Source organism: Oncorhynchus mykiss, chromosome 19, assembly GCF_013265735.2.
Source record: "Oncorhynchus mykiss isolate Arlee chromosome 19, USDA_OmykA_1.1, whole genome shotgun sequence".
Lineage (NCBI taxonomy): Eukaryota > Metazoa > Chordata > Actinopteri > Salmoniformes > Salmonidae > Oncorhynchus > Oncorhynchus mykiss.
Genome location: NC_048583.1, coordinates 26,605,511 through 26,616,937, shown reverse-complemented (window position 1 = coordinate 26,616,937; position 11,427 = coordinate 26,605,511). Strand labels below are relative to the sequence as shown.

At 41.1% G+C, this 11,427-nt stretch overlaps 1 protein-coding gene and 1 non-coding gene across 3 annotated transcripts in view; one reads left to right on the top strand and one right to left on the bottom strand.

The window, feature by feature from the left end:
- The first annotated feature begins 3,486 nt into the window (after positions 1-3,486).
- trnal-cag lies at positions 3,487-3,569 on the top strand. The gene has a single exon. It is a non-coding gene; the product is annotated as a tRNA-Leu (tRNA).
- A 1,769-nt stretch (positions 3,570-5,338) lies between these two features.
- Positions 5,339-11,427, bottom strand: part of gbg2 (Guanine nucleotide-binding protein GI/GS/GO gamma-2 subunit) — a 28,216-nt gene continuing 22,127 nt past the window's right edge. Inside the window, 3 exon segments of one of the 2 annotated variants that reach the window (NM_001165104.1) lie at positions 5,339-5,759; positions 7,030-7,519; positions 7,936-8,065. In NM_001165104.1, the coding sequence (NP_001158576.1) occupies positions 7,391-7,519; positions 7,936-8,022 (216 nt within the window). In that variant the 5' untranslated portion in view covers positions 8,023-8,065 and the 3' untranslated portion in view covers positions 5,339-5,759; positions 7,030-7,390. 2 annotated transcript variants of the gene reach the window in all.

The following is an 11,427-nucleotide window of genomic DNA, read 5'->3' as shown; positions in this document are numbered from 1 at the left end:
TGCATCATGGTTGAATTAAAGCACTAAAGTAAAACTGCAAAAAATATGGCAAAGAAATTAACTTTATATCCTGAATACAATGCGTTATGTTTTGGGAAAATCCAACACAACACATCACTGTGCACTCTTCCGATTTTTAAGCATTGTGGTGGCTGCATGTGGTGGCATCATGGGTATGCTTGTCATGATCAAGGACTGGGGAGTCTGTACTTCATTTTCAATAAATTTGCAACATTTTCTCAAACATGTTTACACTTTCATTGAGTACGGTTACATGATTATTGAGTCAGATTAATTTAATAATGTGAATAAAACGTTGACATGCTTTGCAAGTTGAACGACACATCTGAAATCATGCTACCTGATGGCACTCTGATAAATGCAGAAATCGCTAATCAACATAAACGTTCCACCATAGCAACCATATTATTTTTGGAAAGCGTAATCTGCCATAATCTGTTTATTATAGAAATATTAGTGTGCATGTAAACATACTAGGAGTGCACTCCTTGAAGGCTGAGTATGGCATTAGTCATGTAAACACCTTACTCTGCTTATTTGAATTGGCATAAGGTCATAATCTAAGTAATCATACGCTGATTATAAAATCTTGTTTTCTGAACAATCTTTCGAATTATTAGGACATGTAAACAGCTTAATCGGCGTTCCAGTGGTGTATTTCATCTGCGCATGTGCCAGCACAGGGTAACACAATCTTCTTATGTGCGAGTGAATTGAGTTCTGAAAAACTGAACATATACATCTTATCTGAAATCTGAATCAAATAACATGGTCACTGTGGTAGAACGTTTATTTGGATTGGTGATTTTCTGTATTTATTAAGTCCCATCAGTAGCCTGAGGGGTCATTTTAAATCCACGGGGGGGGGGGGGGGGGGGGGGGGGCAACTCGTATTGTTTTAGAGCCCTAATAAAACAAGGTGGATGATCTGATCTACACATCACCTAGCGTCATAAACATCTTCATAACATGATTTGTAGATCAGTCAGTCAGTCAATCACAATATACCCATGTTACAGTACATTGCGTTTTTGACCCTTTTGAACACCACCCATTTCTAAAATCTATCTTCTTAAAATCTGATCTTAAAGCTAACCCTAATCTTAATCATAACCTTACCCACACTGCTGACTTTTTGCCTAACCCGAACCTTAAAAAAAGACCAAAAGGCCATTTTTATTTACACAATTTTGACTATGTGGCTGTGGAATCTAGTGTAAACCCTGGGCACATTCAAGCGGATCACGTTTGTCAAGTCGTCACCACCTTTTCAAAGTGAATTGCATTATGGGGATATTTGTCACATGCTCTGAATACATGTTACTGTTAAATGCTTGCTTACAAGCCCTTAACCAACAATGCAGTTTTAAGAAAATAAGAGTTAAGAAAATGCTTACTAAATAAACTCAAATTTAAAAAAGTAAGACAATAAAATAACAATAACAAGGCTATTTACAGGGGGTACCGGTACCTAGTCAATGTGCATGGCTACTGGTTAATCGAGGTAATATGTACATCTAGGTAGGGGTAAAGTGACTATACATACTGTAGATAATAAACAGTGAGTAGCAGCAGTATAAATGATGTGTGAGATGTGGGAGGGGGAGGCTGTATTAAGGGAAATTGGTGACCAGAGTGATATATGGTCTGGAATTACCGCCTTGCATCTTGCCAAGCTAAGAGTATTTTATGTACTGTCAAATTGTCAGATAAGGCCTGGATCTTTTCAAGGCTATTAATAAATGGTAAGGAAGCTAATGCTCTCGGATGACATGCTATCGATTCCATCCCAAACCAAAGTGAGTGGCATCTGTCGAGGAACCAACTAATCATGTGCTTGATCTGAGCAGACCATTAATATAGTTGCAGAGTTGGCAAAGAGTCCCCTCCTAAATCCTTAGACTTAATTTGTTTGGTCAATTTGGTTCTAGGTTTCTTATTGTTCCAGATATATTTAGATATATTGGCATTTATTTTCTGAAAAAAAGGACTGAGATAGATGGCAGGGGATATCTTGGAATAGATCCTTTAGTCAAGGAAGGATATTCTTCCCGACGACATTAAATCCTGCCAAAAAGAGAGTTTGGTAGGGTAGACCAGTTAATCAGGTCCTGTTTAATCTTTGTGAGCAAAGGCATATCATTTGAAGTGAACAGGTCTTTAAGGTTTGGAGTAACATATATGCCAAAGTATTTTAAGCCTGTTTCAGTCAATTGGAATACAGATATCGTTTCTAAGTTGATTGTAAGAGGGGATATTCAAAGGTTAAGCAATGGATTTATCCATGTTAATTTTGTACCCTGACAGGTTACCATATTCAGATATGATGTCCATTCCTGCAGTGACAAGAGGTCTAGACGTTTAGGTTTAGATGTTGTCATGACGTATGCCTCTTTGGGTATAGCAAGCCCATCCCCCTCTCCCTGCCTCTCCCTTTCCTCCTTCAACTAGGTTGCTGTGGTCAGAGAGATGTCGTAAATTCCTGAGAATCTCCTCATAGACACATAGTAGAGAGATAGTAAACTTTCATAGAGGACAAAGGAAATCCTTCCACCTCACAGAACTTTAGGTACGAACAAATTTCATGTTCCGGAGAAAGTATAAAAGATCGGTGAAGAATCCAGCTACGAACTGGTCTGTTTGTCACAACTTGGGAAAGCTCATGTGGGAGACGGTGTGGCCACATTACCATAACACTGTTTATATAATAGCCTCAGATATGAGGTTTACATCTAATTGTTGTATAAGATGAATGAGTGAGTATGATACTGTTTGTATAATGGTGTAATATGATTTTGAACCAACTGCCGCAATTATGTATACAGTGGATATGTACAAATTAATGTGATATTAGGGTCTCTCTCAGTGTTTCACTCTCTCAATTGATTGTAGGCTACAATGTACACACGTGATTTCAGTTCGTGTGTGTCTGGTATGGGAGTTGGAGACATGTTTATTTCGACATTATGAAGAAACACTTTTATAAGCAATGCCAACTCAGCCACATTGGACTGAGTCTTGCTGTTGAAAAAACACATTTTAGTGTCCGACTTTCGGCTGTTGCAGATGCGCCTCCCCCGACCTTCCTCTAACGTTACAGTATGTTGCTTTAGCCTTACAACTCAAACGAGCCCCTTAGCTACGCCACACCCACGTATAGAACAATGAGCTAGGTAGTTATAAACAAACAACGTGTTAATTATAAAATCTCTGCCACAGCTGCTGGAGTTTCCTCCCGTTTTCTTTTGCTCGTTGCCAAAAGTCATCGGTTTTGAATATGTCCGTTTCGGCAGAGAGATTGGGGTAAAGTGAAAAAGCGTTAGCACCTGGTGTGATAAAAATCTAGCAGTTTCGAAATCATGCAAGTTTAATGAAACAAAAACCATATAATGTTTTAAAAATCAAATAATTGTTTTCGTTTTTTTTAAATCTTTAAATATGGAGATATACAGTTCAACAGCATGTGTCAGGATGGCCGAGCGGTCTAAGGCGCTGCGTTCAGGTCGCAGTCTCCCCTGGAGGCGTGGGTTCGAATCCCACTTCTGACAGTATTTTTTTGTGACTGAATCTGTTTCAGATAAGAATTGCAACTATGTTTATAACCTTGGCTACAAGTAAATTATTTTACATTTGCATTTAATGTAATACTAAATAATTAGGTATAAAATTATGTTGGAACTGTTATCCATGTGAGGGCACTAAAGTGCAACAAATGGTAACTTTTCACATTTTAGGGGTGAAATTGACCTAGGTACAGATCTAGGATCAGCTTTCCCTCCCCCCAATCCTAATTTTAACCATCAATGGTGGACATGCAAAACTGATCTAGAGGCAACATCATCCTACTACTGTTTTAAGAAGCATCTATTAATTTCAATGTATTGCTATTGCTCTTCACTTATGCCTAGTCTACATAGACTACACAGTCTACATAGGCTAGGCCTACTGAGTCGTTTTTATGGTTGAATAACTCAAGATAGAAAATGTAACTGACATTTGTCGAGACTCTTTTCACTGCACTTCGATAAAAAGTGATTTTCGTTGCAGGTTAGGAGAGCATTTTCACGAACCCTAACCGTTTCCCTAACCTGAACCTCAGTCTCCTGACCTGCTTCGTTACTTCTCCGAACCTGTTACGAAAAAGTAACTTCGGTATCAAAGTGCTGTGAAAGAGTTTCCCTACATTTGTCTTGTCTCCTGCCATTTAGGCTGCACAATTAGTGAAAAAAATATAATTGGTCTGCCTGTCTGAACGCAGCCTAAACAGAGCCTTCGAGGGACTACTAGTGTAACAGCGTAGAGGTGCATTTTCCAGTCACACCTTATTAGAGTAACTACAGTAGTAAATGTGTATGATTTGCTATTGGTCAGTTTGAATTAATTGTGTGTTTGTGTGCTCTGATTTGTTTCTGGTGTGACTCTAGAGAATGCACATCCTTTCTTTCACACAATAGTTATAGCATCCGCAATAACATCTGCTAAAAATGTGTATGTGACCAATACATTTTGATTGGATTTGATTCGTTACACTGGTTGAACCAGACGAATGTGAACGATTGTGTTAGAATTCACGGACAGCAAATCTCCACTCCACAACGATCATCATTCTCCTTTTCTACCTTTCTCAGTTTGAGTATTTTGTTTCTGCAATACTGCAGTGAATCAAAAAAAAAAAAGAATCACTTCTTATGTGCAACTTCATTCATTTATTTAGGCATATGGACAATTGGCAAGATTCTAAATCTGAATGTACCCCATAATATGTGTTGGCCTACCTTTTGTTTTGTGATGAAGGGAACAGTTATTCAACCAAAACTATGGTTCAGCAATTATCAATCACCTATTATAGATTCTGCACAGTCTGGGATTATCTACTGGATATCTACTGGATTCCTCCTTTCAACTCGAAAGGGTGATTGATACATTTGATATGGTTTTATGAATAGCCCTCACGATCTTGGGGCATGTGAATGGAAATGGTCGTCGCTGTCTAATACTTCAACTAGTAGCTTCATGTTCAAAGTGCTGTACATATCCACCACCCAAAACACTAACCCTGACCCAAACCCCCCAAAATACTAAACTTAAGGGACATTTCTGACCAGCATCCCATTAACAGCCCAACTAGTCAAAACCTAAAACTGACCCTATTTTAAACTCAAAAATGTAATCCAACCCTAACTTTACCCCTAAGCCTAACATTAGGGGTAAACCTTAATCTAATGTTAACCAATTGTGAAATTCATCATCGGCTTGCAGCTCAGTTACGTCACTTTAGTTTTTCCCATGACAGAGATGTCTTTATGGAGTCCATGTTGAATCATTATTATCATTTTAATACAGTTGGCACTACCAGACGGAGTCTGCCTTGTTCATACAATCTCTACATTAAAACAAAAGAAAAAATTGTTGTTTGATAATTTCATGCAATTATTAATGGTATCAACACAAACATTCAGAACGCACAGCACAACACACGTTTACTTGCTAGCATTTTTATACAAATAGTAAAAAGAGAGCTTGTATCTGAAGGAAACAAATACCGTATCACATTGCCAGATATATGTTTAGATACTGAAGAAAAAACTATTCTCAGAGGTTTAAAGAAACATGTCTGTAAAGAATATCACTGAATTGAATGTTCAAACTTTCCATTAAAAAGCTTTCATCAACTCGGATGTAAAAAAAGAGAAGTTTAAACAGCCGTTTCAGTAATCACATACAGTACCAGTCAAAAGTTTGGACACACATACTCATTCCAGTTTTTCTTTATTTTTAATATTGTCTACATTGTAAAATAATAGTGAAGACATCTAAACTATGAAATAACACATATGGAATCACGTGGTAACATAAAAGGGTTAAACCAATCAAAATGTATTTTATATTTGAGATTCTTCAAAGTAGCCACACTTTGCCTTGATGACAGCTTTGCACACTCTTGGCATTCTCTCAACCAACATCATGAGGTAGTCACCTGGAATGCATTTAAATTGGCAGGTGTGCCTTGTTAAAAGTTAATTTGTGGAATGTCTTTCCTTCTTAAAGAGTTTGAGCCAATCAGTTGTGTTATAACAAGGTAGGGGGGTAGCCCTATTTGGTGAATGACCAAGTCCATATTATGGCAAGAACAGCTCAAATATGCAAAAAGAAATGACAGTCCATCATTACTTTAAGACATGAAGGTCAGTCAATCCGGGACATTTTAAGAACTTTGAAAGTTTCTTTAAGTGTAGTCACAAAAACCATCAAGCGCTATGATGAAACTGGCTCTCATGAGGACCGCCACAGGAAAGGAAGACCCAGAGTTACCTCTGCTACAGAGGATAAGTTCATTAGAGTTACCAGCCTCAGAAATTGGAGCCCTAATACATGCTTCACAGAGTTTAAGTAACAGACACATCTCAACATCAAGTGTTCAGAGGAGACTACGTGAATCAGGCCTTCATGGTCGAATTGCTGCAAAGAAATCACTACTAAAGAACACCAATAAGAAGAAGAGACTTGCTTTGGGGAACGAAAAGCAGCTCAGCATATTTGGGAACTCCTTCAAGACTGTTTGAAAAGCATTCCAGGTGAAGCTGGTTGAGAGAATGCCAAGCGTGTGCAAAGCTGTCATCAAGGCAAAGTGTGGCTGCTTTGAAGAATCTCAAATATAAAATATATTTTGATTTGTTTAACCCTTTTTTTGGTTACTACATGATTCCATTTGTGTTATTTCATAGTTTTCATGTCTTCACTATTATTCTACAATGTAGAAAATATTAAAAATAAATAAAAACCCTTGAATGAGTAGGTGTGTCCAAACCTTTGACTGGTACTGTACAATAATATAAAGATTTCTAAGCGATATAGCCAAACCAATGAACCTCAGAATCAAAATCAACATGAAATAAACAACAAAAATAAAAACATTCAGATACACAGGTGGTAATATCTCATGGTAAGCAGCTCAGTTAGCCAGCACACCTACCCTACCCAGCCCACCACAAACCATTGAACATAACACTTGGATTTCAAGTTCCAAAAGAACCACACAATATTTTGTTGTTTTTTCCTTCATTTTTAAAAACCCAACACAACCTGAAGACTTGGTTGATTGGTTGTCCATCATGTTTTTGGGTGGATAACCACACTTATCTTCTGTTGTAATCTGACTACACAGATGAATCCATCAAACATGCTGCACACCCCTTAACCTCTGTAAATGGTAACGTGTTACTCTGTGGTTTTTAATTGCACTCTTTAGGTGCCATTGTAGAGAAAGGGGCACTAGTACTTCACCAAGCCCTCCTGTTAGAAGATGTCTACATATTGAACGTCCTCGTTCATGTCCCAAGATGAGCAGACCAAATAAACCACATCCTGTTTACAGGATGGCACAGAAGAACTTCTTCTCCCTAAAAGGGTTTTCGGATGCGGGCACCGGCGATAGGAGCGGGTCTTCTTTGGCATGGGCTTCACAGTATGACATTAAGTCTGCTGCTGCTTTGGACACCTGTAATGAAAGAGAGCAGGACACACACACACACACACACACACACACACACACACACACACACACACACACACACACACACACACACACACACACACACACACACACACACACACACACACACACACACACACACACACACACACACACACACACCCACAGTTTGAGTTAGATTCCACACAACAGATTGGTTGGTACTTTTACATGAACTCACAGACTAAAGTGCTAATAAAAAACCTGTTGTTACTATATTATCACAATGTTACAATGTCTTCCATGCTGTAATGTAAAGGGCAAGTGATGCCTCCTATTTCGGTAAGGTTGCTATATCTTTTTGGGCAGGGATGCTACAGGTTTCTCCTATATCTGTTACGTCCGTTATCCTCTTAGCCAGTGATGTAGGCCTAATTTCTCACCTTTATCCTGTCGATGTTGGCCTCCATCTTCAGCTGCTCTACCAGTTTCCTGGCCTGGGCGATGCTTGCTGTGTTGTTGGATGCCATGATAGGGCTTCTGAGCTAGGCCTTGTGTAGTCTGTCTGTCTGTCTGTGGTGGGGAGAGAGAATACAGTTTTGGTTCCTAATGAATCCAAATACATACAGGCACTAGAGATAAAATCCTATTCAAGGGAGAAGATCTTAGTTGGCACGCTGACAATACAAAAGAGTATACTGAAGGAGAGATTCATCCACACACACACACCGCAGACACACACAGACATATTATTTATGGTGGCAGTTGCTAGGCAGCACATGACAGTGAGGGGGTGGGACAAAAAGATAGTGTGAAGAGAGAGAGACCGAGGGGACATTGCTTTGTCCATTGTTAGGTTTGCAGCCAGTACTAATGTTATTTGGTGTGTGCTTCAAGGAACTGCAATTATGTGCTGACCATAGGGATGGCGTGTGTGTCATAGGGTCATAAAACAGGTTTACCCTCCAGTCTGCTTGGTGGTGCATGTGAGAGAATTTAGTAACAGCCATCCCTGCTCACTGTGTTGGTCGTATCATAAATCAATGTACAGTAGTCTGTCTCTGGTGTATGGTGTGTGTGTAGGATACACAAGTTGTCCTCTCAGTCAGCATTGCTAAGCAATAAATTAGTACTACTCCCCTGCTGTAGTAGTTTCAGGTAGCAGTCTGATTCCTTCTATCAGGCTGTGTCCCAATAGCACGTTATTACCCACACAGCGCACTACTTTTGACCATGGTAAAGAGTAATGCGCTGTATAGGGAATAGGGAGCTGAACTTATGAAACATGAACAGGCTGCATTATTGCCACCATTAAACATCAATAGGAATCTGATGACAAAGACACAGCTTGATCATCTCTATTTACAATATTCACAGTGATGATCATCCGACTCATCAGTTGACACAGTGCTGATCCCCTGACAGTGACCTTATTACACCAAAGGTTACATCCAGGATACTTTGAAGGTCAAATTCAAAAAGTGCCCCAATTACATGTTGCTGTGTGTGTATGGTGTGTGTGTGTGTCACTGACTGGCCTTCCCCAGTGCTTAATCCCATCAGGGTCTCCTACCACTCTGCCCCATGACGCAGCAGGGTAGGGCTCACCGTGGGATCAGATGAGTCGGTGTGTTGTTAAAGACTTATCTCAGATCTCTGCGTGGTGTTGGAACATCAATATTGATGTCCCACAGTGGCACACCACAGCGCCACACCTGTCCATCTCACTGTGGCACACCTGTCCATGTGGATGCCTTAGGGACAGCCCTGTAGGGGGGCCAGTTTCCACTGCTGATGCAGCATGGCCGCACCCTGTCCCTGATCTGCCTCAACCACAGGGTCCAGCCCAAACCAGTTACCACAGACTGTAGTGTTTTTGCTGACATTGCTGTAGTATTTACTAGTGTTTTTTTGCGGATAATACTGTAGTATTTACAAAAGTATGATCAAGTATAATATAACATTCTAAGTACTACACATGATCGAGGGATACTAAAGTGTGTAGTATTGAATTCTACAGTATACTACAGTTTACCACAGAATTACATAGTAATACTGTAGCATTCTACAGTAAACTGTAGTATTTTTTCATGTGGGTTGAAGGATATCGCCGCTGAGCGTAATTCTTCAGACCCTGTCGAGAAGTTGAGTACTAAACCGGACAGTTTTTGCTTTTGAGTAGAAATTTCAGTCTCTGTTGGTAGCCAGTGTCACTGCTAGCTATTGAGACTCTGTTAGCCAATGCTGCAAGGCTACCTTACCTGCAACATAGTAGCATTGCTAGCTCCCTAGTCTCGTTCACCCGTTGTGTTACTACGGGAGCCCTCTTTCTGAAGGCTAACTCGGTCACTCGGTTTCCTTCAGCCAGCACTGAGCTAGCCACGGCACACCTTCACCATGACCCTTACAAAAACAAGATTGCCATTTGGAAACTGCAGTAAAAGTGCAGTAACTGAATCGACTGGTATTTTGGATGTATTATTTTGGACGTATTTTGGATGCAGTAATTGCAGAATAACTGTAGTTAGACTTCACTTTAACTGCATTTATACTGCATTGTACTACAGTTAAACTGCACTCTGACTGCAATCTTTTTTCGTAAGGGGAAGCAGCTGCTAGCTAGAATACGCTAGGTGGGACTAGCTGGGACTCTTTATGACTAAAGAGGCGTCATGCATAGCTTTCATTTTTACCCATAAGAGTAGAGGTAAAATGTCTCTATTCACAGCACTTATGACCAATTTTCTACTCTGAGGCATTTTGTGGATACAGCTCCAGGTCAGAAGAGGAAGCTGAAACGTGCATCTATCTCGATAGCCCTTCTTGCCTCCGCGACAGTTGAGGCTCAGCTCTCAGTAAACGAGCCCAGTTAGGGCAACGTCATGGATAGACTTGACTAGTGTCAGTGGAAGGCGAGTTAAGGGATGAAGAGGATGACAATGGAATTAATCTCATGGAGTTCCTCGAGATAGTCCATAACTCCTGCGCTGACGACCCCATTCTCCCGCCCTCTCAGGCCCACACACCTGATGGCCCGAGAGCAGTGGAGCTGCCCCTCCTCCAGTGGAGTTTGGGCTCCTTCATGTCTGCAAGTGGATTGCTGCCTGACTCAACATCGAGTGGCCGTCTTCTGTAGGGGATCAGGTCTTTAAGTGACCTGAACGATGGGAAGCGACTCCAGTCCCATACAGCCCGATACAGGAACTGCTTCCCACAGTACCAGCTTGCCTCAGTGAAAATAAGAGCTTGTGGAATAAACCCCTCACTCGCAGGATTCTTGCTAAGCTTACCCCGGAGCTGGACATGCACAATATAAAAGAATCCGGGTTAGGCAACACTCCCATGGTGGAGCTGTCACTGGCTCGACACTTCAGCCCCTTTCGTTGTTTTACTAACAACACCAGCGCTTCACTCCCTAGGAAAGCGGAGCACTTTACTGCCTCCGTTTTTCAGAGAACGTGCAAGGCCCTCAACGTGACCTCTTTATTGTTGGCTTATTTTATGAGTTACTGGAGGAGGTGAGGAAGCAACTGAACTAGGAGACCCTAGACCCAGATGCTTTGGAAGAGATCTGTTTGATTACAGACCTGAGCCTCCATTCGTCCTGTAGTGCCATCCAAGGCTGTGGTTGTACCATGAGCCTAGCGGTGGTGGGAGAAAGGGCACTTTGGCTGAGGTTATCCAGCTTAACCGACAAAGGGAGAATTGACCTCCTGGATGCCCCAGTTGTTTAGGCCCACTGTCGCTTCAATGTGGCAGAAGTGTGACATGTGCAAAAAGGAGTTGAAGCCTTCAATTTCTGCTTGCCCCACAGACTTGGGCACCGTGGCAGCCCATTGGCTTCTGCAGCTCGCGCCAGCCTCACAGCTGGGAGGGGGAAACAAGCTGGCCTTGGGGGACTGAGGTCCCTGGCGATGCTGCAGTCTGCCAAGACT